This window comes from Gymnogyps californianus, chromosome 15, assembly GCF_018139145.2.
Source record: "Gymnogyps californianus isolate 813 chromosome 15, ASM1813914v2, whole genome shotgun sequence".
NCBI classification, from domain to species: Eukaryota; Metazoa; Chordata; class Aves; order Accipitriformes; family Cathartidae; genus Gymnogyps; species Gymnogyps californianus.
Genome location: NC_059485.1, coordinates 11,086,648 through 11,113,483, shown reverse-complemented (window position 1 = coordinate 11,113,483; position 26,836 = coordinate 11,086,648). Strand labels below are relative to the sequence as shown.

General features: G+C 40.1%; 2 protein-coding genes across 4 annotated transcripts in view; one reads left to right on the top strand and one right to left on the bottom strand.

The window, feature by feature from the left end:
* PDXDC1 (pyridoxal dependent decarboxylase domain containing 1) overlaps positions 1 to 20,040 on the bottom strand; it is a 33,788-nt gene extending 13,748 nt beyond the window's left edge. Inside the window, exons 1-13 of one of the 3 annotated variants that reach the window (XM_050906322.1) lie at positions 19,963 to 19,983; positions 15,671 to 15,673; positions 12,384 to 12,457; positions 11,769 to 11,834; positions 10,463 to 10,546; positions 9,384 to 9,530; positions 6,875 to 7,064; positions 4,275 to 4,343; positions 3,669 to 3,747; positions 2,191 to 2,275; positions 1,278 to 1,326; positions 1,069 to 1,170; positions 737 to 862 (exon numbers count right to left, since the gene is read on the bottom strand). In XM_050906322.1, the coding sequence (XP_050762279.1) occupies positions 737 to 862; positions 1,069 to 1,170; positions 1,278 to 1,326; positions 2,191 to 2,275; positions 3,669 to 3,747; positions 4,275 to 4,343; positions 6,875 to 7,064; positions 9,384 to 9,530; positions 10,463 to 10,546; positions 11,769 to 11,834; positions 12,384 to 12,457; positions 15,671 to 15,673; positions 19,963 to 19,983 (1,095 nt within the window). Of the gene's footprint in view, positions 1 to 736; positions 863 to 1,068; positions 1,171 to 1,277; positions 1,327 to 2,190; positions 2,276 to 3,668; positions 3,748 to 4,274; positions 4,344 to 6,874; positions 7,065 to 9,383; positions 9,531 to 10,462; positions 10,547 to 11,768; positions 11,835 to 12,383; positions 12,458 to 13,379; positions 13,383 to 15,670; positions 15,674 to 19,962 lie in introns of all 3 variants that reach the window. The other 2 variants (XM_050906323.1, XM_050906321.1) reach the window with 2 other exon arrangements.
* A 1,989-nt stretch (positions 20,041 to 22,029) lies between these two features.
* Positions 22,030 to 26,836, top strand: MPV17L (MPV17 mitochondrial inner membrane protein like). Its single transcript, XM_050906325.1, has 4 exons — positions 22,030 to 22,345; positions 24,522 to 24,592; positions 25,714 to 25,743; positions 25,911 to 26,836. Exons 1-4 carry the CDS (start codon positions 22,030 to 22,032, stop codon positions 26,088 to 26,090), a joined length of 597 nt encoding a protein of 198 aa, XP_050762282.1. The 3' UTR covers positions 26,091 to 26,836.

The window sequence follows — 26,836 nt, the reverse complement described above, 5'->3', positions numbered from 1 at the left end:
TGAATTTTTTTGTAAGCGCTGTACCTTTAAGGAAAAAGGTTTTGCATATAAACAATGCATTTTTTAACTAACACATTATATTGAACCTTAATTTTTACTAGGGTAAGAACTCAACTTCAAAAATAGTGCACTTGCCACTGTATCTGAACAAGTGTTTTGAAGTCCTTTTTGTCAGGCATTTATAATTTACTATTACTTAAGTCAATACGATGCCAAGTAGAGTAGGAAAAGAAAGTCTTTCTCTGAACAACTTTCAAGCAAAATAGTTAAAATAGAAAAGTGACAAAAAAAAGGAAGTGATTATGTTACTTCACTGTTTAGAAAGAACAAAGATTAAGTATTTCTTACTAAAAAAACCTAATAAAATATACAATCTAATAGTAAAAGCACATCCCTCCCCCAAACACTTTACTCTGCTTTCATAATTTGTTTGTAACACAATAAGAACCAATATGCTACACTGTCAACAACTACAGTATTTTTAGTGGGTTCTTCTACAGTGCATCACAATAATCCAAAAGATATATTAACAGGTATTATAAAAACATTCCTAAGTATAACGGTGTTCTGTGATAGCCATCTGGATATCGCTTGTACTACCGTTGCTATCTGAACGTTGTTTCTGCTTGGAGACTCAAACTTAAATCAGATGGTGAGGATTCTTAAGAATGGTCTCCAACCCATACTCAAAGCAGCAAAGTATTCACAAACAATGTGCCAACAAACTGTTGCTTACTAGTTGTGAGGCATGCTTTATCCTCTCCACAATCCCATCATGGCCCAGGTACTGCAAGGAGAGCCACAGTGGCAGGGCACGGAGCTTCTCTACGGGCTGACTCGATGTCAGCCCAGCTGCTAAGGACTAAAGAGGAAAATAAACCATAAGCAAACCACTATTAACCTCTCTTCAATTATTCCATTTTTGCCAGCTTATGGAATATGTCACAGCTTAAATAGGGGACCTTTTGCAAATTATCGTTTAGATGCTTATGCAGAACAAGACACTACACCATAATCAAAATTAAAGTTTCAAGATCTTGAGAATAATGACTGAGAAGCTGAACTTACCAAAGACGGATCCTCATGTCTGTAGAGCGTCACTGCAGGTACAGCTGGGAGACCCAGCCAGGAACCCAGAGTAAGAGTCATGCTGTCACATTTTGTAGCAGCCTGAAGTTTATTACAATAAGCAGAATATAAGCCATATATATTGTGATTAGATCATGACCTTAAAATCTAAAGCACATTATTAAGTTTCTAGATATAGAAAAACATACCAGTACAGAAGAGGAGACATAACCCAAAGCCAAAGTTGCCAAATTCACACTAGAAAAAGAAAGTGGTTTTAGCACATATTAAATACGTATTAAGAGATAGCATTTTACTCTTCAGTTTAAATATTTCATGTTGAAGTGTAAAGGGAGGTAATTTTTATTCGTATATTTTTAACAATGCAGTAAATGTTGCTACTTGGTATTCTAAGATTGAAAATCCAAAAGTAAAAATCCACTTCAGTCTAAAAGTGTTTCAGTCTAACCTTTGGGGAAATCATCCCCTGAAGTCCTACCCATAATTCAGCATCAGTTTGGTATCAGAAATAAACAGCATGCAAATATAACACTATACAATGAAATAGCAGGAGAAACAGAGTCTCTACTCCAGGCTCAAAAAAAGATAACCTTAGAGCACTGGAGTCTTCATTAACATTGTCTAAGTTCTTGGAATTTCTTTTCCTCCCGGTTTAATCCTCCTCCCAGTTATGTTGCACACTGCACTTGCAGCAGTCTTCCTGACAACCTTCATTGAAGTGTCATCTCTTCCACACTCATTTCATTGTCCTTTCTCATTCTCAATAATCATTGCATAATGTCTCCCCTGACTTGTCCTATAAGGTCTTTTTATTTGTATTCCAAACTCTTCAAAGCAAGGGCAGATAAGATTACCATCGGAGTAAAAGCAACCACTAACCTATGCTGAAATAAACACTCCAATTAATTATTCCTGTAAATGTAAAGCAATTTGTATTTCATAGAGTGACAAAATTATAACCATATAAAATGCTTCATATGAGAAAAATAAAGATGATTCTATGGCTCTCCACTAGCTGGTTAGCTATAAAATTATGTGCTGTCCATTAGTTAGACTTTTTAATGAATATAATTATACAGAAATAAATGTCAAGTTTCATACCCTTCTACATGGAGCCACATATTATACTGCTCACAAAGTTCCTTCAGTCGGCCAAGTTTATCTGTGTGCCCAGCACCTGGTGTCCCTTTGTTGAAAAGGCAAAAAGGCAATGACAAAGGATAAGCATGCAAACTAGGACTCTACATAAAAGGACGTCTTGTACTGTTGTCAAAAAAGGCACACAAGAGCAGGAAAGAGGATGTTTAAAAAGAGCCCACTACACAGTATTTGTATCTGGTTCATCGTGACTTATGAGCAATTGGTACTCTAGACAAAAAATAAAGAAACTTGTTTTGCTTGTGTCCTGGTTTCAGCTGGGATAGAGTTAATTTTCTTCTTAGTAGCTGGTACAGTGCTGGGGTTTGGATTTAGTGTGAGAATAATGTTAATAACACTCTGATGTTTTAGTTGTTGCTAAGTAGCGCTTATCTTAAGCCAAGGATTTTTCAGTTTCCCATGCTCTGCCAGCACGCAGGTGTGCAAGAAGCTGGGAGGGAGCAGAGCCAGGGCAGTTGACCCAAACTAGCCAAAGGGATATTCCATACCATGGAACATCATGCCCAGTATATAAACGGGGAGGCAGGGGAGTTGGCCAGGAGGGAGATCGCTGCTCGGGCATCAGTCAGTGGGTGGTGAGCAATTGCATTGTGCATCACTTGTCTTTTCTTGGGTGTTATTTCTCTTGTTTTTGTTATATTCCTTTTCATTACAATTATTATTATACTATTATTATTATTATTAGTTAGTGTATTTTATTTTACTTTAGTTATTAAACTGTTCTTGTCTCAACCCATGAGGTTTACCTTTTTTTTTCCTCCTCCCAAGCCCACTGGGAGGGGGAGGGGGAAGCGGCTGCATGGTGCTTAGTTGCTGGCTGGGGTTAAGCCACAACAGCTTGTCAATATATGTTAAAAACACTTAGAAAATTATATGTCCTAGGCACTAAAAGACTCAGCAGCCTCAGATAAGAAACGCAGACATATTTCAAAGTATGACCTCAACTAAAGGAAACTAAACCAAGATTAACATCTCAGATATTTTTCCAAGTCCAAAGCAAGTAACCGTCACCTCCTTCATTCGTACTTAAAACAAATTTTGTTCATGAGCAGTTCTGTTTAATTAACTAGAAGAAAAATATAATTTTTAAAGCTTAAGTTGATGGCACATCCATCAAAAAATTCTGAAGTGTTAATGTGAAACTGATTTTCAACAAGAGATTTGCACTCACTAAAATAAGTTCTAGTCATGTTAATACATCAACTGACATAAGCAGAACTGTAGCAGTACAATCCAACTTTAAATCAGTTAAATAAAAACCCCTCTAGACAGATAATTATTGTGTGATCATTAAGGTATTTCCTGATATTTCTTGACATGCAACCACTAAGCTGTTTAAGAAAATCTATTTTTATTTTGGATTTTATATATATTAATGAAATAGCGTGCTTTTTTTGTTATTGTTTGTCCATAGCACTTACCAGCATTGGCCACAAGCAACAAAGGCAGTTTTCCAGACTCAACATCATCTTTAATCACTCTGTCCAACAAAGCAACATCCTGTTATCAATAAGAAAAACATAAATATTTATAGATATGTTTGTCAAACAATCAGAATTGTTTCTGTTGAACTGGAAAAATGCATTAAAAGTGAAAGTGGACAGCATTCTGAAGTTCTGGAAGACATTCTTAATGTCTTTGTTTGTGGCTTGCAGTTTCTTCTTCTCAAAGGTAAAATAACCTGAAGGTCAGGTAAAGCATTTGTGAAAAATACAACACACATACATCATGGAGTTTGTAAACATACCTCCAACTACACATGTTCTAGAAATCTTAGACTAAAAAGCACCTTACTATATGCCATTAAAAATATCTTGCAAATGACAAGACCAAGATACAAGCTGCTGGCTTTTTAGAAGATTTCGATCTATGATTTGTACAGCTATAACACAGAAGACTTAGAGGTTGAAAAGTAAGTAGATTAATAAGCTTTTCCTAACAACATACTTGACATTCATTTAATGAGGCTTTTCAAAAAAAAAGAAAAAAAAACCAAACCAAAAGACTCTTAAGGAAGACAAACTTACCATTTGGTGTTGAGATCCAAACATAGTGTTACAAGGCACACGGCACATGCAAGAAAGGGGTAACCCTAGCTGCAATAAAAATGATGAAATTTCAACAACCAAGACATACTCATTTCAAGCATTCACAGAAATATGCAGAGTGACACAAAAAATAGTAAACATGACAATAAAAAGCTGGATATTACATTATAAAGTAAGTTTCCTGCTAAAACTTATAATCAAATTAATAGCAGAGAAAAGAAAGCACAGGAGAAATTGGAAAAAAAACCAAACAGTAGTCAACTTGTGGTTAGCACGTCAACTGCATTCAGTTTTCCTAATGAGATACCTATGCCCTGTACAACAGCCTAAACACAGTCCTCTTTCTTGGCCGCCCCTGCAATTAATACATCCTATAAGCAAACGTGTGCTTTGTGCATGGGCCATGTTCCACTGCAGGTTCACAGTCACTTTACTACTGAGTAGAGAGCAATCTGCCTACTTTGATCATACAGCTCAGCTGACTCTTCATGCGCGTAAGTCTGAAGTTCTTCCTTCGATATGGAGGCAAATTCCAGATAACTTTTGCATCATTAACATGAGGGGGAGCCATGGAATCAAGATCTCTTACATTTTGATCTTTAACTTGGAAGATCACTAGACAACTGAAATCTAGTCGATCATACTAGATCACTGAACAGAAGATTCAGCAAATTAAGAGAACTACAGTTACAGACTAGTTTGTTCTTATTCTTTCGCTTAACAGGAATTGAATTAATGTCTGCTTACTCAGTTCCAATTGTCTGCTCTACCATATACACTACTTCTCAAAATCTAAGACAAAATGCTATCACTTTTAAGTTCAGTGATCACCTAATGTGGACAGGTTACCTTATAAACAAAAGATAAGGCACCACTGTTATTAGCAGTATCTACTCTCTACTCAGAAGCAAAAGGCTCCCAAAATACTGATTCTCAGCAGTATTTCTTGTATCAAGAAGTTTCGGTCAATAACTACACGCAACACTTGGCTTAAAGACACCAACTTATTCCAATGAACTTTTACCACCTACTTCCCAAGTCATTTTGGCCGAGACAAGTTCCATCTATGATACCATTTTTGTTTCTCTGCAGTCTACTTTTTTAATCTATTAGTAGTACCTCTGCCTGCCTTCTCCAAAGACTTGAAAAACAAAGGCCCCAAGAACTTGGACTCTTCATTTCAGTTCATGTGAAGTTTGAAAAATATCACTAGCGCACTGAATGTTAGGTATGCAATAGGAAAGTCTGTATATGGCCTCAATTAGCTTATTTAAGTCTACAACTTTCATGCAAATAAATACTTGGCAAAACCAATAAGTTTTAAACATAATTAGGAAAAACTGGGTTTCTTTAAAGCTCTGGGTTGTGGGGGTAATCTTGCTATTCCAAATAAGACTTTTGAAATGGGATCAGCACAGCCTACTTTTCCCTCAACTGTTTTCCTTTAAAAAAAGAGATAATATTTATTGAAAATAAGAGTACGGGGGCATCATTCAGTACAAATTTTGCAGTAACTCAGTGTTTGGAAATCCAGTATGTTTGGGCTCAGGTGTTTTTCACCACGACCAACAGCTTATGTAAAGTGCAATGCAGTCTACAAACAATTGCTCATTTAAAAAAAAGTTAGCCTGTAGGATCCTTTCACTGGAAATATTCAGAAAATTTCTCTTCCTCCCACTGTATCGCTGCTGCAAAACACAGACTGTAAATGCAACCTGAAAGTAATTTTTCCAGACAATGGTTTTAATTTAAACATACGGTCCACTACAGCTACTGAGGTTACGCCCAGTATGGACTTTGCTTCCTTTGCCTATGTTTTATAATTATGTTGGAAATCACAATTAATAAAGCAATACCAACACACTGTGTAACATTTCTGCATTACTAGCTTGCAGATTTTTGGCTGGCATCAAAGTATGGTTTCACCTCAGACTCCCTTCCCCTCCCAGCCCCTGTTGTGTTGCTGTTTAGTCACATAGCTATTGTTTCTACCATGAGGAAAAATAAGTAAGTTTGCAAAATCACCAAATTATGCTTTTCCTAAAAACAACTTTTTTGAGGCCAAAACTCAGTCCTCATTCTTCAAAATGCCCCTTTTCACACTGTGTTTCAGCAGGCAGACATACCACCCTAAGTCTTAGAAACGTATATAATTTTATAAGCTATAAAAATCTACTATGTCCATAGAAAGGCAAAGAAGAGACAAGGATAAACGGAATCTGCTCATGAGGAACACTGATCAAGCAAATGTGTGGAAGGAACAGGAGAGCTGCAGAGAGAGCCTGCTCAGCTTGCTTGAGGATACCTGTATTCAGTCAACATCTAGCATTGGGAAAAATCTCAAAGAAGCTTCACTTCTAACACTGGAAGTTCCAGGCAGACACATGGATCTAAAGGAAAAGTTTCACTGGCCCCAACCGATTTACAAGACTGCTGCCAGTAGTGTACCAGACTGTACTGCAAGTACCAGTCTCTTGCAGGAAAAGTCTGAATATATTTGTAAAATCTAAATTTCAAGTAGGCAATATGAAGCCAGATAGGTTCTACTTCCAGCTAAACCCCCAACTGATTCTCTTTACCTGGTTGCAGAGAGCTTGGCCCAAGCCTGTTCTAGCTGCAGAACTAATGTATATGACAGGCTGCTTAGCATATAGCACGTTAAATCCTTCTATTGTATAATCTTCATAGCGTGTGTGAATAACAAGTCGACAGATTTTTAAGAGACCTTCACGATCATCTTCATGATAATATGCTGATCCATTTTCATACCTGCAAGAAAAGCTGAGTAAATATGACCAACAAAACCAATAGCCAGTTTAGTGACTAAAATAACACTGACCAGCAAAGGAGCTCACAAGAGGACAAAAAAGATAGATTAAAAAAACCTCTATTCTCCCAGAATAAAGCAGAGTAGAAGGAAACTTTGATGAGACAGGCTGAGATTAACAATGAGGGAAGCCTAGTATATATTTTCATTTAGACTCAGAGATAAAGTAAGAAACAAAAAACATCTGGGTTCCTAAGGGTTGCCTTTACAGAGTTCAAAACCTTGCTTACTAAGAGCGGAGTGGGGGAGGAAACACACGAAAGGCTTCATCTGGTTTTAATATACACCTAAATTCTGGACGGCTAATTTTAAAGAGAATGCAACCTGACATTCTTTAAAGTTAAGTTAGTAAAATTGGAATGAGACACATGAAGTAAGGTAAATGGGCAGAAACTTGCAAACTTTATTATGAAACCACAACTCGATATTTTGTAATACCCAAAATTACTGATGTCATTTGTACTTTAGAGAGTTTGAAAATAAGACCACAATTTAGTACTATCTATTCAGCACAATGCAAGACAGTTTTCCAGATGTTTTAAATACGTGAGTTACATAAATGAAGTATATTTTTCCCTAGGAATATTTTAATGATTTTATGGCTATTTTGCCTTCAGTCTGATTTATTAGGCATATTTCCTTGGGGCTCAGGGGGGTGTGGGTGTGCGTGTCTGCTCCTCCCCCACCTTTTTTAACCCTTCTAAGAATCAAACTCAGATCAGCACATTAACATTTATAGTCAAGAAATGGGAGCAAAGTAACCAAAGAAGAGATAAGGTATGAGTGTTCCACATCGAGGGCATTCCCTCAGCTGTCTTAACTATAGAAGAGGAAACAGCAACAGTGAAAGTAGTAGGTATGTCAATTTATTAAGCAACTTGAAAGCTAGATTTTTCTTTTAGCATTTTTGTGCAACACGTACGTCAGTCTTGCACCATTTAAGAGTGGCGTTTATCAACAAATTTATATAAAGGCCCTGAAACACCTTAGGTTATCACAGACTATCTGATGCACAAATACTACTGAGTATTCCAGAGTTAAACTCCACAATGACCCACATGCAAACATTTACTTCACCTTTACACAACAGTTCTGTGATCTAACACAGGCAAAGGGAAATTCCTCTAGTGTTGCTCATAGCCACATAAAACGTCAAGAAGTATGAAGCAGTTCACAGCACGGTATTTGTTCAATGCTGTTGCTTATAGGTCAGAAAACTTTGGGGACCACAGTCCAATAATACTCATCATTAATCACAAAATCACAATGTTATTGAATATTTCATTCAAAACAGAAATATTTATTTTTGTTAGCCATGCCATTTAGAAACATCACTGACACACTCTCTATATACACATACGTTTGTCAAAATAGCTGGATTACCTGCAACTTCTCCAATTTCATCATTGCACAAAGTTTCAACATCTTTAAGTCAGATAAAGATAATAATTGAATTTATAAAATAATTGATAGAGGTAAGCCTGTCAATGTAAGAAAAATCCTTTGTAATTCTAACAACTAAATTTTGTTAACTTCAGTTATATTTTTACCATTTCACCTTGCACTGTGCTAAAATAAATCAATCAATCGATCTTCTCGGTAGCACTGGCAAGATTTTCTGAAAGATACAGTATCATGAGAGGGAGAAAGTGGGGTGGTGTTTTTTTTTTTTTTCTTCAGAAAGAAAAAAAGGAATTTCTAATCAGTGAATCCCCCCCCTCCAGCTCCCCCACACAGCTGATTTCCACTCTTCTCTCGTGGAACAGTTTAAGATATCTATGCTACATGATGAAACAGGCATTTATGAAAGATTTCACTGTACTGTAAGTTTCAGTAGCATCACCTACCATACCTGGAAAAATAAACTAGATCCAGGAAGAGCAAAGGAGAAGTTAACTGAAAACATCTTTTAAAAATCTGAAGTACCCCAAACCTCAGCAATATAGCATATCCCTCAAGAAACAAGAATTTAGTTAAATGTTTGACCAACTGTATGTCTGCAACTGTACTTTGGCCCTTAGCTCCACCATATAGCCCTTATAAAAGGATTTTTATGGCAACCATGTTACTAGTAAGTTCCTGCCATTGAACAAGCGGTCTTTTTTTTTTTTTTTTAATTATGTGATGCATTTCAGACCTTTGAAAGAATATTTGTAAGTTTGTGGCACAGTGGTTTCTTTTGTTGACATCCTCAGTCCAGTCACACATTTTTAAACAATTATCACTACCTAGTCCTACATAAGTTATTCACAGTGACTCACCTGAAAAGCCTGCAGAGCCAGAGAGTAGTATCAGAAAGGATCCTTGTTGTAAGTTTTCTCAGTCTTTCCCTGTCCAGCACTGATATATAAGCAGCCAAACTATGTCCCAGTAGAGCCATGTGACCCTGTTCACCAACGTTTTGAAGTCTGCAAGCCAGAACAGAGTAACTGCCAACTAAATACAAGTCATGAACATTACAGTAATTTTAGGTTTGCATGTTTTTACTGTACAGTGGCAGAATTTGTTGACATGCAATTTTAAATATTTAGCAGAGAGAAGTACAGCATACCACAGTCACCTTCCTGCCATTGTGTATTACATACTAAAATGCCAGTGCAGACAAAAGCACTTGCGCTTCACTTGGCCTAGCTGCTTACAATAACACCTCAGCTTCTTTTTTAGCCAATCAGCTAGCATAAGTTGGAACTAAGCACCTTATCTGCACTGGGACTTTAAAGTGCATTAAATACATACCTTTCTCTCCTCATGCAGAGAAAACTCAGGAGACTTATTATTAATATCTTTAGAGGCATAGCTTTCATTAGTTCGTTGGGGGTTTTTTGGTTTGTTGGGGGTTTTAGGGGTTTTTGGGTTTTGTTTTTTTTTTTTTTAATTCCAAACTGTCTTTCAAATGTTAGCTGTCAATAATCTTCTGCAGATTAGTTAGTATTATTTCCATTTTACAGAAAAATGGAAACAAATTTTATTTCCTTTTTTTTTTTTTCCTTTAAAATCTACAGGGAGAGATGGTAAAAAAATTTATTGGTATTCAAAGTTTTTTAAGACTTTCAGACTTAAAACAACTTTCAGAAAGTAGAAAACAAAATGAGCTGTCACATCAGAAACAATTCCCTTGCATAATTCAATTTAGTAATTAGTAATGAAAGCTTTATAATTTTAAGAAAGCCAAGCCTAATGCATTATACTGGTTCACTATATAATGTAAGTTGCCTTTAAAAAGTTACATGGTTGCACAATATCTTTAAAATTTAACACACTTAAATGTATAAGTTCTATAATAATCAGAATATAACAAACTCAGGTATCTTCCACATACAGTAATTCATATTGGCTTTACCGGTAGGCCTGTGAAGTTTCCTCTTCCTCCTCTCCATGCATTAGGTTCTGAACTAACTGAAGTATGCTCACCATATCCTGGCCACTGGCGTACCGGGGAGGGGAAAACAAAAATCACATCAAACAAAAAAAGTAAGTACCGGCATCTAACAAAGAGGCCATTTGGGACACTGCATGGTAAGACATGAAGACAAGACTGCACTTTTATAGAATGCTGAGTATAGCAACAAAAACGGTTCCTCGCTCTCAGAAAAACAGATCATGAAGATGAGGTTGCTGAATCAATTAATTCAAAACCCTACGTAATTATAGTAGGACACTTCAATTAGTATGAACTCGGACTCACAGAAAAACAAATCTACTGAAATCTGAAAATTTGGACTGAAAAGTTTGACTTGACAATGTTTAATTGCTTATCGCTACACAGAAAAGTAAGGTAATAGCTAAGGATCCAAATTTCTCTTCACATGATCCAGCTTCAGCTCGCAAACCCAGCACGTCTCTTAAACAATTACCTACAAATATTAGTTTCAGGCAAACAAAAGCTACATTAGACTTCTGACATGATGCACTCTAACATGTTAAAACTGGAAAACAGCCACAACACTTCAACTTGTATAATTCCAAGTAAAATTTACAGTAGTATAAGAATTTACACTCTGACAGCTGAAATTGCTTTTTATTCTTAGAAAAGCTAATTCAGTGTCTCCACTCAAAAACAAGTTTACCTTACGTACACAAAAGACTTAAATAGATTTTGCAATACTTTCTGAAGTGCTAGCTTGGGCTCCTGCAGGATCGTCTTCCAAAGAGGCTACAACCAATTTAAATCTTAGTTTTCAGGTACAATGATCTTACCTGCCTCATGCACAAGAGCTCCATATAATTTTTTAAGACAGCTGTGCTGAAAAGGTGGGGGGGGGTTAAGGTTCTCTACCTTAACAGTCTCAGTTATTTTTTATCTGGGCATTTTAATGAATCTTTAGTCCATAGCACAAGTTTATCTATATTTAAGTCTCAATCACAGTTGTAGGCACCAATACTTCATTAGATTCCAACAGTTCAAAATTTCAGTCACCAAGGACAAGTAATCTTTTTTTTCTTTTTCCTACATGAGTATGGAAATAGTTGGTATGATGACAATCTTTTTTTTTTCCCCCTATGTGAGTATGGAAAAAGTTGATATAATGCCTGGCAAATGTTCATGTTTGCATTAATACAGAAGTTGCTTGGAAAACAAACATGTTACATGTATTTTACAGATTCTGAAAAGTAAAGAGCATTATCTAAAAATTGTTGTTGCCTACCTGCCTTGGAGTGGTCCAGGAATATCCTTCCGTGCATACTTCTTTTCATCTTCCTCCTCCACTTTTCTAAGTTAAAGACACAAGAATAAACTACGTATTTAGTTTGTGTTATATAACATCAAATATGTACTTGACTTTGACTTGCAGAAATACGTACTGACATGTTTGCAATCTATTTCACTGACAACAGTTTCATAAATAAATCAGATGAGACCAACACAAAAGTTTAGCTCAGACTGAATTAAAGAGTTCCTAAGTTTTCTTTTTTTAGTTCTTTAACAGAAAATGTCAAGCTTACAGAAGAGTCTCATATATATAGAAATTAAAAGTTAGTTGCACAGCAATAAGAAAAAAAATCTAACATCTCTGAAAAAACAGACTTGCTGGACTTGCCCTGAATATTACAGAACATGCATAAAAATATGCACATTTATTGTAAAAATCCCATCATTTGAGAAACAATGGTGATTTGTATAGGTGTGAGCTTCAGAATGACCATATGGCCTTAAACTACTAGGAAGATGAGTTCTTTCCCACTTAATGACAGTGACATTAATAATTCTTCCCTTAGCACAAACAGCTATTGTTTTTGTAGTTGTTATCCTTTCCACATACCTTTGATTGTCTTCTAGCATCTTCATTGCTTCATTCAGATTCTTTCCCATTTCTGCTAGGGTAGGGTCGACCATCTTTCAGGGAAAAAGATAACAACTTTTAAGAAAAGACCAAAAAACATTTATCTTACTCCTGTCCCCACAACATCCTCAATACAAATTCATGCATCAGCCAGATTCTTTTAATTAGTCTGTGTGTACTCATTTAAAAAAACAGTATCTTGAATATCCTGAACTCAAAATATACAAAATAAGAACATACTACTAACCTAAAATAACCCGAAAGAAAACTCAATTGTGATGTGGATTTTATTACTGATAGATCCAATTTTTTTCTCCACAAGGAAAGTCAGAACGTTTTCTGATGAATAATGAAAGAAAGAGCATCAGAAGGCAAGAAGGATTTGAGAAGCGCAAGATGTTCAAGTAAGTGCTCATTATAATGCTTTAGCTAAAAAATTAAGTATGTGCCACTTTAGCCCAACCGAACGATTTTTTTCTTTTTCATAACCATGCTACACCAGCAATAAAACTTCAACTATTCCCTTAAATGTAAAAATTCACATGCGGTCCTATCCAAAATTAAAAAAAACCAAAAACAACAAAACCCAAAACCCACAACAAAACAAAATAAAAAACCTGCTAAGGGACACTCTAATCTTCCTACAGTATGGAAAACAGATTGATACCTCAAATACAATCACAAGTCTTTCAGTGGCAAATCTCATTTAGAAATTATCCTTTTACTTCACCTGAGAACTCATGTTTCTGCACCAAAAATCCCCATTACCATATCCTCAGTTGAGCTGACTTGACAGTCAGCTCTCATGATGTACAAACTCGTTAAAAAAAACCCAAAAAAAACCTAGCCCCTCTGCCATAGTAGTAAAGGGGCAGGGGGGACCCAACACCACCACCCCCCGCCCCCAAACAACCCACCACCAAAGGAGAGAACAATCAGTGGATAAGTACAACGCTACTCTTACAAGAAAGTTACCTTCTAGAAAATAAGTTGTTTGGGAAGCTAAACACTGAAAAATTTGATCAAGGCAGGTTTTAGGTCATTGAGCATTTTGATGCCAATTCAGGGGGAAATTTGCATATATTGACAGTTCATTCATTTTTTTTTAGATTGCCAGTTCAACTAAGAGGTATTCAAATGTGCAGTTCAACTAAGAGGTATTCAAATGTGTTCAAGTAAAAATTCCTAGAAGAGGTTAAAAAAGCCAACACTTCTTACCCAGGAAACACATGAAGATATCATTTAAGATTGCTCTAGCAAAGGCAGAAATAAAATGGCAGTCTTCCCTGCCATTTCCCCATTCAGGTTTTCCTGTCAAACTTTTACAACAGTAATTTTCAAAACAGATGAGAAAACATTTAATCCAAATACTCTTGTAAATCTATTTTTTCCTATTTCTGGTACCTTTAAACCAATTTTTAATCTTAACTTATTGGAGAGATGCCCTTCAACTAGCCAAAAGAGTAAAACTGACCTGCAGCAGGCAGCTTAAGAAAGACTGACATGCAGAAAAGGCTTATCTTCCAGCAGCTGCAGCCCTGTAGCTACACAAAACGGGTCAAAAATCCTGATTTCACTGGTAACAACAGGTTAACAACAGATACTTGTTAAAGAGCCTGTCAGGATGGAAGAGCTTTAAAAATCATTGAACTTATTCCCCCTGAACCAGTGACAGGTTCAAAGATGAGTAAGTAGTATGTTCCAAAGAACTGCTTTTGCTTTGAAGAAGTCTCTTTTATGAACTTTAACCCAAGAAGCCTGGCAGAAGCGTGTGACACTGACACAAGAGATCTGGACAGGAACATTTATCCATTTAAGGATTAGATGCCGTCTAGAAGCTTCCAGAGAACGTGAAAGGTATCATCTGGCAGAGTCTGATTTACCTATAGTGATCGATATTAAACTGTATTTGAAAAATAAATATACCCCAATATGAAAGTAGAAGGTAACACCACTGAAAAGACCCATCACATTAGACAGCAAAAAGCCCAGGTGACCCTGCTACAGAGTCTCTTCTCCCTTCCTCTGCTTCCCAAATACACTGTAAGCATAGCCTCCATAAATTCAACATCAACCCTTTTTCAAAAGATCGGCCCACATACCAAAACCTCTAGTAGTTAACCCTTTAGACTGCTGCTAAAGTTGGGGGGATGCTAGGGGAAGGGGTAGTGGTTGTTTTAAAAAAAAAAAAAAATCCAAACCAAGTTTAATATTTAAACTCACACTATCCACACTGCAGGGATATAATAGCTTGTCTGCTACAGTATTTGAGAAACAGTATTCCTAAAGGCCTGTACGCACTTTCCATCACTGCTGATGGAAACACGTGCAACACAGGCAAATATGTTTGCTCATGCAGATGCAGACACAAAAGCAAATTTAATGACAGAAGGTAGTGAGATTAATTTCCATGAGGATTTTAGACTATTTTCATCCGGAGGGCTGATCAAGAAAAGAAAAAAATTAAGTTGAGAGTTACCATATGTTCAAAGACTATTTTTACCAAAATATTTAGAGATTTAACTCATTATAGCAAGTGGTAGGTGGCTGAAAGAATCGGTAGCCAGGCACAGTCACACTGGATCAAACCAAGATTGATAGCTCTCTGTATTCTGTCGCTTTAGAAGTGGCCAGTAACAAATGTTTGGGGGAAGAACAAAAGAACAGTGGAGGTATTCAGTAATATTTTCCCACAACAACTCCCAGCATTTAGCAATAAATGGGTTTTTACACTTCTGGCTTCTACAACATCCACTGGCTATGAGAGCCACAACTTAATTAAGCACTGAGTGAAAAAAGCAGTACAAATACAAAAAGTTCAAGACCTCATCACAGAGATTTAAAAAAAAAAAAATACACAAACTGCAAGCATTTGATACTCAGAACACAATATCTATAGCTAGAAGAAAAATCTAAATATGATCATTGGCAATATTTCTATACACTTTCAGTGGTTTCCAGAGTTGCACCACATCAAAGAAACTCTGAAAATAAATGTAACTTTAAAAAAAAAGAAATTAGTTTTGCTCCTGGGAGCCTTTAAGGGAGTAATTGACTAGACATAATTTACTGATTGTGACTATCTCACATACTTTAATTCAGGTTGCCATAAAACATGATCAATGGCTGGAAGGCAGTTATTTGCTTGAACCTTCCTCAGCATCACATGTAAATATTCAAACAGATCTGTTGTAGATGAAGACACAAGACGTAGAGGCATTACAAAAAGGGCTCTGAGCTGCTTTTGTTACTAACACAAAATTCACCTGCTGGAATTACATCAGATGTTAAAACCTGCACATACTTACCTTGTGACTCATCCTGTCTCACTTACTAGCAACTACATGCATGCATGAAATGCTTCTGCCAATAAGCTAGCAGAATAAATACATAAAATACAGTTTTAAAAGTCCTAAGAAGTTACACTAAGCTCCATAAAATGCTATGAAATCCAGAAAGTCTTTGAATTCTGATGTGGGTTTAATTGGAAAATGAATCCCTTCTGGGTTTTTTCCAATTGCTAAGTGGATATGCAGCAACTTATTTTCTCCTTTGAATTATGGGAAGCAAGAAAAACCCTTTTACTGCTGCGTACTGAATTTTATATATGCTTCCTCCTCTGCTCACATTAGTAAGGGCATGGAGGTGGGAAGCAGAAGACTATCTACTTATTTTAAGCAGCAAGAAAAATAGGTATGGCAAAGTTGCAGCAATGAACCATTCAGTTAAGAAAGGTTTCTGAACACACTTTGATAACACACCATAATAAAGTAGTACATTGCTTTAGTTTTGTCTGTAAATGAAATCAAGTGTGCATAAAATCCAATCATTAATGAACAGAATACTTTTTTCATGTTCTTGAACTGTTTTTAAAAAGACTGGTAGACGAGTTCTTGAATACTACCTCCTGAACCACAGGACAACACACTTTTTGAGTGGGTTAAAACAGCTGCATTAAATACTATATTAGCCTTAGTTTCTGCACTCAGTCCTTCCCCTGGTATCACAGGATCTGACTCTGATCACAGCTAGGTGATCCTTTGACCAGATGAGTTACAAGACATGTAATGTCCTTTCAAGCTCTAAGGAGGCACCAGCCACAGCTTCTTCCTTCAAGGTGTCCATTCAGCATCCTGACACCTCCTGCCTCCTTAAGCCCTTCAAAGACCCTGACATTCACTACCCTACTTTGACTTTTATCATTCACTGCTTTCAAAATGTGTTAATCCAATTCACTAAGGTTAACTTGCAATAGGTTTGATTTGTGGTTACTTCCCTATTTTGTAACTACTCTGTTACTATTTTTTTAGCACTTTGAACTGTAAACTGTTTCTGGTTTTATAGGCAGTATGTAACACCTTGGGGTCACTTGGCAACTGAGGAAGGATAAGGGGCCATTCTCCAGTTGTGATAAGACTGAATGTTAATTACAAATTCAAAAAGGAGAACGTTGCTTCATACACCAATGTTTTACAATCTTGATTTTGCATTTCCGTAGGCTGTACTCCTAATGTAAGAAAGGGATGATTTTTAAATAGCCTACATAAACTGTTGTGTGTACAAAGAAACTCACAGGTGTAGCTCATTACATATTTCACAAGAAGTATGCCTCATTTTCCCACTACATTATTATATTTGCCTAGAAGAAAGTTTTACCATCAAAAACGGTTCTCAACTGTAAAATAATCTCAAACAATACCAGTATTCTTCAGCCAAAAGAATACTGTGTTTATTCTCCAGGCTAAGAAAAGTTTTAGATAACAAATAAAAAAGCAGCCACTTCATGACTGTTAGGCTTGAATGAAAATGGCACTGGATCACCACAAGGCTTCCACTTATAGGTATTTGCTCTTCTAATCTTTATCACTTCCCTGACATGCAGCAGGATTTGCATGCAGACCGGCTGTCACGAGTTTTCCGTAAAGTTACCAGGATGTTGTGGTAATTAACACAGTAACAAAAGTCACAGGCTGAGCAAGAAACCAAAACAGTTTTTTCATGTTTAGGGAAAACACTGCTGTAGAGACAGTAAGTAGTTACAAGGAAAGAATTTCCCCTATTTTACCATTGACAAAGTCACCTAACTTAAAACTTAAAATGTTAAAATCCTTCAGAAGATTGGGCACTTCTATCAAAATACAAATGGCAGGGGGGGAATCATAGGTCCGTTAGCCAAACTTCTGAAATTTAACACAGGCTTCCAGAAGAACTTAAATTTGAAGTTCACTCCAAAAAAGATTTCTGGATTTCAGATAAAATTCATTCTAATTATACCACTTATGACACACAAAATTAATACATAAAAAACCCCAAAACATTTGTCTGATAAAACAAAGATAATTTGCAGATTCAAACTATGAGATTATTGGTGTGCACACCTGTGTGTCAGATTCTACAACAGTTTTCCTCACAATCCTATCATGCAATGTTTTCAATTCTCGGGAAGTTTCTCATCTGCTAAAAAAAAAAAAAAAAAATCTTTTTCCATTTGCAAGAACCTAATGACTGTAGTCATTTAGTGTCACCTTGCATTACAGCTAATTAGGTGATTCTACCAAAATGCCTTCTTCATTATGAAAAAGACAAAATTTTGACAAATTTTAATACAAGTTAAGAAGTACTTATCACTGACATCCCAATAAGCTACATGTATATATGTATAATACATGTATTCATGGAGGAGAGAATCCACGGTTCAAATAAAAGACAGTCTCAGATGTATTATGATAATGCTTAAATAAGCACAAGATAAGTGGACACACATTCTCTGAGGATAAACATATCCCAACTTGGATGAATTTCAGATTTATTTAGGGAGAAGACTTCTTATATATCATGCTCAAGACTAGATAAAGTGTAGATTGTACAGATTTACAACAATCTTAACCAAAGACTATTTTAGGAGGGCACTAACTGCTAAGTGGCTAGAAGACAATAATTGTATTGTGGCATGTTATTATACAGAGGACTACAACTTTTATCATGCACAGGGAAAAAAGCCATGATAAACAAGAGAGGAAGTAAAACAGATAACTCTTTATACACATCTATTTGCATATATTGAAAAATCAGACATGCAAGTTTTTGCAGGGCCCTCACCATTATAGGCTATTCCTTACATCAAGAATACAAATAACCAAAACATGGACTTTTATTCTGTTAAGAAATTTAGGTATTTAATTCTTAAACAGTGTTTTTATTGCTTCTTATGATGACCTAGTCAAACAAAGTTTATAAGGACTTTGTCAGTACTACAGGACAAACACTTGCCATGTACTAATGTGCCTTCTTTAAATAACTGCATATTGTATTCTGCTTGAGTCCAGTTGATAAAGACCATATTCCAAACTAGTGTATTCAATTAAGTTTTACTTAAGTAATTAAAACTTTTCAGAACAAGCAGCAGTCACTGTAACTTTTGTCAGCACTGGTAAAGAACTTAAGCTTTTAAAGGCTACCAAATACTCTTTAACACTGTATTCTTCATGTGGATTGTAATATATCAAACCATTTTTCTACCAACTCATTAACCACATCATAAAGATACTTCCAGAATTTCCTTACTATTCATTTTACTGGAGCACATGCCATTCAAACTTCTCTAGACAATTCCAAAGATTACATAAAACTGAATATGCTGTGTATAGTAAATGATGCAAAGAGGAAGGATGCATTAACATCTCTTAAGCACATAAAGTATAAATTATTTCAAATGTGTACTGTCCTTGAAGACATACAACAATGGTGACAACCTATGTATGAGCAGCCATTCCATCCTCACTTCTAGGGCAGCTCTTCTGAAGCCAGTGCCATGAAAGCCAGCAGAAGTGTGGCAGGTCCCAGATTACTCTACCGGATTCTGACTCACAAAGGCAAAGTGAGTTTTGTCAGTCACTTACGGTATTACAGAATCAGTATTTGCTTTGTACAGTACATTGGACAGAAGAGAGCAAACACAGGGCAGCAAACACCTCCAGTATAAAACAAACAAAAAAAAGTCAAATAATATTTTCTCTACTATCCTGCTGAAGGCTAACATTCCCAGGAAATGAGCTCCATCTTCTTTTTAAGAAAACAAACAAAAAAACCCGTTCCTAAAGCATTTCGTGATAGTTATTCAGACTTTTTATAGATCCGGGACACCAAAACAGGCGGCGTTCACACAGGCGACGAAAGCCAAGCGCCGTGGCTGGGGAGCGGGAGGGGGGCACGCCCGTGGGCTTCACTGGTGACTCAAGGCTTCGTGACACAAAGTTGACTCAGGCCCGTGTGGCACAGCCCCCCTCGGCGGAGGCGGGCCGGGAGTCCCGGCGGAGCCGCGACACCGCCGCAGCCGAGGCGCTGGGGAAGCGCCGCACCGAGCCCCGGCCCGCCGCTGACCCCGGCCCCCTCTCCGCGGCCTCGGGGCGCGGCCCCACCGCCCCGTCAGCGACGCGACCGCCAGGGCCCGCTCGCCCCTCAGGGCCCGCCGCACCTCAGCACTCCTCCGCCCGCAGGTGCCGCGGCCCCCCGGGCCGCTCCCTCCCCCGCCAGCCTGGCACCGGTGCGCGCCGCAGACCTTCTCCAGAGAGGCGTCCATAGCCAGCGGGGTCCCCAGTGCGCGCCGCCTCCCCGCCGGGCACTTCCGCCTCAGCCCCGGCCGGCTCCACGCTGGCAGTGCTGACGAGGCCGCGGCGGGAGGGGCGGGCAACGCGCTCACCTAGGGAACGGCGGCAGGCCCGCCCCGCGGCGGCAGCCGGCGGCCCGCGCGCGGCCGAGACCACCGCGGCAGACGGGCGGGGAGGATCCGGGGTGGCGGCACTGCGGAAGGCGGGGCGGGGCCGCCCGCCGTGACAGCACGGGCTGGGGAGAGCGCAGCCCGCTCCCTTTCCTCCGCGCACCGCCCGCTGCCACTTCCCGCCCCCCCCCCCCCGCTCCAGCTGGTGGAACACTCCCGGAGAACGACCGGGGAGGTGACAGGTACTGGCGCATGCGCAGTGAGCGCGGCCCTGGCGGCGACCGACTGCCGCCGGGGAGCGGAGTAGGGAGGCGAGAGCTGCGCGGAGGCGCCGCCGCCGTGTCGTGGGTTCGAATCCCCGCGGCGGCGGGTCGTGGCAGCCCGGTACCCCGGGAGCGTTCTGCATGACTCCAGCCTTCACAAATCTCTCGGCTGTCACCCCGGTGTCGTCAGCTCGGCCTACAGGGGCTTGTTAACGGTGGCACCAAAACCCTTCCTCCAGGTACGCGTCCCGCAGGGGGACGCTGCGCAGCCCGGAAGAATGGGCTTCGTCCAAACTCGGGGGGAGCCCCGAGCGACACCCGGCCCGGGCAAGAGGCCGCCCTGCCCCGCCGGGCCGAGCGCGGCCTCCCGCGGCGGCGACCACGGGGACGTGCCCCGGGGGAGGCGAGGCGGCGGGAGCGCGGCACGCACCTGCCTGCGGGCTCCCGTCGGACAGGCAGTACCCGGAGAGCCAAACCCCGTTTCCCAGAGCTTTCTCTTCTTTCAAGCTGGGGTTATTTTTCGCTACATATTTCTCTTCCTTTTAGCGCCATTTATATTATTTAATAGCACGACTTGCAGATATCATTGATGTTCTGTTTTTCGCACGGCCGTGTGTATGTATTCAGATGACAAGCTGGTAAGGACAGCTCATGGGCCCTGACACAGCGTGTCTCCCAAGCACTGGGCAGCTCGCTCTACTTTGTTATTAAAAATGTATTTCAATCTACAAGCCATCCATGCCTATTTATAGTCATTCGTGGAAGATTTCATGATAGTTTCAACGCATTAATCTCAGCTACTATTAGGACACAGCGTGAACTACCACCTCCTGCCTGGAGATGGTTCCCTAAGTCAGGTCTGAGCCCATTGCCAGGACCAAGGGGAAACTCCCGGCGCTCCCAGATGCGCGCGTTGTTTTCTCTGGCCAAGGGCTGCCTTGCACGGCACAAGCCTCCCTAGCTGCAAGGTCACTACATGGACTTCAGATCCGCTTTGCGGCAATGGTTCTGTGTGTACAAAGCTGTGTACACGAGTCTCTTGAATAAACATATATCACTTCTGGCTTTCTCCTCAAATTGTCTCAATAGCAGAGGGCAGAGTGGAGGAACCACATGGGCTGCTGCTGCTCAGCAGGTGTGCATCAGCCCTGCTCAGTGAGAGAACATAAACCAGACTGCAAAACAACAGCAAAATTGAACAGAAAAATCCATAACCTACTCATGTAAGCAGGCAACAAGGAGATAATTTAAAAGATAATAAGCAAACAGTGCCTAGTTCTCACTTCTCTCTATTGTTGCAGCAATACTGCACAGTGCCTCCACGGTGCACCTTAAACCAAAGCCCAGGAGACACAGTGACCTAGTTCTGAGTGAACGCACAGTCACTTGAAAAATAACCCCACGGACCCGAGCCCGGGTGCCCAGCGATCACCCGCGGGCCCACCGGAGACCGGCGCGGCCGCCGGGAAGCCGAGCACGGGGCACGCCGTGGGGTGCCGGTCTTCCCCGGCAGGGCCAGGCCCGGCGGAGGCGGCACCCCGGGCGGGGTAGCCCTGAGGAGGAGCGGGGACGGCAGAGATGGCGAGGGCGGCGGCGGGCGGGCCCGCGACGAGGAGGCGGAGGCGGGCGGAAGAGGCAGCGGGCGATGGCGGGGGCGCTGCTGCGCGGCGGGGTGCGCCGCTTCCCCTGGCTCTGCAACGTGCTGCTCTACGGCGGGCTCTTCGCGGCGGGCGACGCGGCCCAGCAGCTGTGGCGGCGGCGGCGGCGGGAGCAGCCGCCCGACTGGGCGCAGACGCGGCGCGTAGCGCTGGTGGCCCTCGCCTTCCACGGCAACTTCAACTACGTCTGGCTGCGGGCGCTGGAGCGGGCGCTGCCCGGCCGCCGCCCGCCCGCCGTCCTCGGCAAGGTGCTCTGCGACCAGCTCCTCGGCGCCCCCGTCGCCGTCCTCGCCTTCTACACGGGTGAGTGCCGCCGCCGGCCAGGCACCGCCATCTCCGGGGCGTCGATCGGAGAACCCCGGCGCACGCACGCTGGGTGAAGTCTTAGAGAGCGCGCACCGAAAGCGGGACTTTTCACCCCAAATAGGACGGGGTGGCTGGGTACCCCCCTGCCCGCCCGGCCTGCCGGGCGGTGATCGCTGCGGGCCGGCTCCCGCAGCCCCAGAAACGCCGGTGCGGGGCTGCGTGGTCCTCAGGCAGCGGGCTCGCTGCGTGCTGTGGGTCCCCGCCGAGGCGCTGCCGGCACAAGGCCTCGGAAAACGGCGCAGCCGCTCGCAGAGCTGCGCTCGGAGCTGGGGAAGCGGTCGGGGACCTGCAAACGCCAGTAGCTCTCCCCGAGCGTGCATGTGGGGCAGCCCGGCGCACCGCCGCGGGCGCTGTGCCGCCTGTGGCGCTTCAGAGCTTCAGATGAGTGGGTGCTGTGCCACAGTGGAGTCTTACCTTGGGCTTGGTTGGGCCCGTAGCTTTTAATTAGTTGCAAAGAATTCAAAGCACCTTGCAAGGATTGTACCATCCATGTCTGCTTGAATGCTCTGCTCAGTTCTCAACATCAGCTGTCCGGTTTCCAAAACACAATTAGCTGGAAATGTCAGGAAATTTACTAGAGTTCAGCAAATAAACTGCACCATCTTCTGCTGTGAGAGTAAGTAGAAATACCACATACTACTAATGTATAATCTCAAAAGCTAACGAATAAGAAGAGACTTGAGAGAACACTAGTATCTATTTCAAAAATAAACATGAGGGAATAAGAAAAATAATAGGTGAGACTAGTGTAAAACAAGGCTCTCAATTTAAACTTCATGTGGAAGAAGAGCAAGACGGGTACTCTTTTTGCGCGGTATTGGGAGATCTGCATTTTGTGAGTGTGACAGGGAAATCATTCAGTTTCTGATTGAACAGAAGTGAAGCAAAGGAAGAAGTCAAACAGCAGAGACTTAACTCTCAAAATCCGATCTGCCTGTGTCAGAATGTAAGCAGAGAATTGCCCAAGGACCAGAAGGATTTGAAGGACCACAAAAGGGATGGTAAAAATCCCTGAATTGGGTAGCAGTATGATGTAATAGTAAAATAACATACCCGCTGAGAGATACTGATAACCTCATGGCATGCAAATATCTAGAAAGATACCTGAGTTGGACCAAGCAACTTTGGGCCTCTGCTTATGTGTGAATGCATAGCTTTTGATTTTAGGTTGATTTGTTAAAAGCATGTTGTCTAATACCTTTGCTTAATATAGGTCACGTTTTCCAGTTAAGGTGGGTGATCTTTGAAGAGCTGCTACATCTCTTAGAAAGATGTAGTCTTAATTTGACAGCGGAAGATTCTCATCACATGAAATAACATTTAAAGGGTTTGTTATTTTGAACCCTTTAAATGATATTTCATGTGATGGGAATTCATTCAGTTAATTTATTTCCAGTTTACATGTGTTTAATATGTAACTTCAAGTCATACCGCTTTTCTCTTGATCTTAGGTGTAATGATGGGAGCGTGTTGTGAGGTTGTGTTTTCCTAGTGTCAAGAGGAGTTTGGATCAACTAGAATTTATTTAAAATTTTGGAACATTGTATGGGGAGGGTTAAACAAGTAGGTGTTGAAACGGTTCTGCTTGTCAATTCTAGAATTTGGATTTGATGTAGCTATCTGCGAAGGTAAAAAAAATCACGTTGATTATGGCTGAAATTAAAAAAAAAAAAAATTAGGTGCCCTTTTCCGCTGACTTCAGTGGTCTGTAGGCACCTAAACTCCTTCAAGGATCTGAGCCACTTCTGGCAATTCAGCAATGTGCAGAATGCCTTATTCTCTCTATTTCATGGGTGTAAAAGGTACTTTCATCATATGTCTTCCACTGCCGTACCACTGGTGAATTATGTGGCAGTGGAACAGATATGATATACCACCTATACAGTATATTCCAGTTCATCTGTGGTGTCAAAGCTGAGAGCCAAGTCAATAGATGAGGAGATATGATGTAGCTCTATTAGGTAGCCGGAATAGTATTTTTTCTTTGTAATGGTATCAGCTTTTCTTTCAAAGCTAGTGTAATATGTTTTGAGAAGAGGTTGGGATATCATTGAAAAAAGTTAACATCTCGTTTTCGCATTTTTTCTGATTGTTGTAAATATTTTGCCACTAGGTATGAGCATCCTTCAGAGGAAAGAGGACATCTTTTCAGACTGTAAAAAGAAATTTTGGAATACGTATAAGGTGAGGCAAGCAATTTGCTTATCTCCCAATCTTTCACTCCATTATTTGATTATGTGTAGGAAGCTTTAAGTACCAGCAGTCATGTGAAGTCAGGGTAGTCTGGAGCAGGCACTGGCAGATGGGTGAAATTATGCCATTTTAAAAATACATAACGTTTGCACACGGCTCTGGTTGAATGAGAGCCCTGATTGAGATTGTACTACCTTTTATCTTAAGAAGTACCCACACACCAGTGTTTAGTTAGTAATGCCGTTGACAACACTTATACGAACACCTGTTAAAATCATTAGTTATAGAGACATCTTTTTAGGAATCATTTTCAACCTGTACTTTTCACTTACAGTCTTCTCACTTTCAGAAACACAATCCCTTGTTTTAAGATGACTGGTATAAATAGCTGGTTTTGGTTTGCATTTCTGCATACACAAGAAAAAATTATCTGTGCTACCTCAGAGCTGAGCAAATTAAGAATTTTAAAGATTTCTCAGCTGCAAGAAGAAGCAGAAAAAATATAATAGAAGGAGAAACTGTGATGCAATGTGAATTTCTCTTCACACTGTGGAACTATATAGGTAGGATAGAAAAGGATTATTTTTTTCCTATGGAGGATGATTCTAAAAACAGTGCCCACTATATCCTATCAAACATAAGGTTTCTATTGACCTTGTGTTCTATGAGTAAATTATCCATTGATTTTTGCAAAAAAGCCTTACATGTATGAGTAACTAGAAGGAGCATTGCAAGTGTGAAATAAATAGTGTTCAGTGGTATTTTTCATTCATGGCTGAAACAAATGTTCACATATTTAAACATTTGTTCACCCATCTGGTAAATGTGCTTATGTATCTGGTGTCAGGTGACTATGAAGACTTAACTGTGCTTAGAGTTTTGTATTTAAAATGAGTTAGAATAATGTGTTTGAGAAACTCCTAGCATAGAGGCTCATGAGGATGATTAAAGTTTAATATTGCGACCTCTAAGTTAAGCAACTTAATTTACAATTGAACAGCATTTATTAACTTTACTCAAATATGCGTCAGTCTTTGTTAAATGTGGTAAGAAAAAATGAATCTTTGTGGTTGAAGTCCGTAAGAATAACAAATGATTCATTTTCATTTCAGACGGGACTGATGTACTGGCCTTTTGTGCAGGTGAGTTTTTAGGGTAACTCAGTGAGCCTTTCTTTCTCATAAAACCTGATCTGATGCATTCATACTATATCTAACCCAGTGAGAAGTCAGTGGAGTTGTTGGGTGTGTAGGTGTAAGACCTAACAATGCCTGGAGCACTAACTGAGCTCTCTGTCCTTCCAACACAGCTGTCAAACTTCATTTTGGTCCCTGTTTACCTGCGAACAGCTTACACTGGGCTCTGTGGCTTTGTCTGGGCTACCTTCATTTGCTTTTCCCAACAGAGTGGAGATGGCACAGCAAAGTCAGCATTTATGTGGCTCCAAAGAGAGAAGGTCAATGCAGATGAAGAATCATCAGAGAAATAAGAACTTTAGTTCTGAACACATTCTAAATTGTTAAACTGAGTTTATGAAAGTCAGTAAACTGCACTGCAGCCTCATTGCTGTGTTTAATATAAACAGTCATCTCAACATTTGTTGGTTAGTATAAGCGGTGGAACAGTTTGTCTTTGTGCCTGTTTATTTTTCATAGAAGAGGCCAATTGTATATTGGCATTTAATTAGTTTCATGCTGCCAGCCCATGTCTTCTGGGAACAACTGACTTACAGGGCAATGTAAGCATTTGCACATCATGTCAGACCGCCTCACTGGGGAGAAATATTAACTGTAATTTAATTTTCAAGCAACTTGTAATTGCTAGAAAAAGGGGAATAGAACATTAAATCATCATTTGTCGGACTTGACAATTGTTATCGGTGCAAGATTGCTTTTGCAGAACAAAATTTAATGGATTTCTTATCTAAAAAGTGGCATTGAATCTGTTTTATTCAGAGAAAACGAAAGTGCTGTTTTGTAGGGACCACTTTTCTATAGGGGCAAACTTGCTTTATTCTACATGAAAATCTATATAGCAAATGAATTATTTCACAGAATGTACAAAGCTGAAATATATTTGTACACCTTTTATCTTAACTAGGAGAATAAAGATAACTAACTTTGATCAGAGTTTTTTGGGGTGGATGCTGCATATTGACACTTGGGGGAAGCATCAGTCATAAGCAGCTCCTGCACAATGGAACCTGACTAAACACTGCAGTGAGCTTTTGTTATA

Coding starts and splice junctions, on each gene's coding strand:
- MPV17L (XM_050906325.1), top strand. CDS start 22,030: ATGGCGGGGGCGCTGCTGCGCGGCGGGGTGCGCCGCTTCCCCTGGCTC. Junction 24,593..25,713: donor AATTTTGGAATACGTATAAG/GTGAGGCAAGCA, acceptor TTTTCATTTCAG/ACGGGACTGATGTACTGGCC. Junction 25,744..25,910: donor TGTACTGGCCTTTTGTGCAG/GTGAGTTTTTAG, acceptor CTTCCAACACAG/CTGTCAAACTTCATTTTGGT.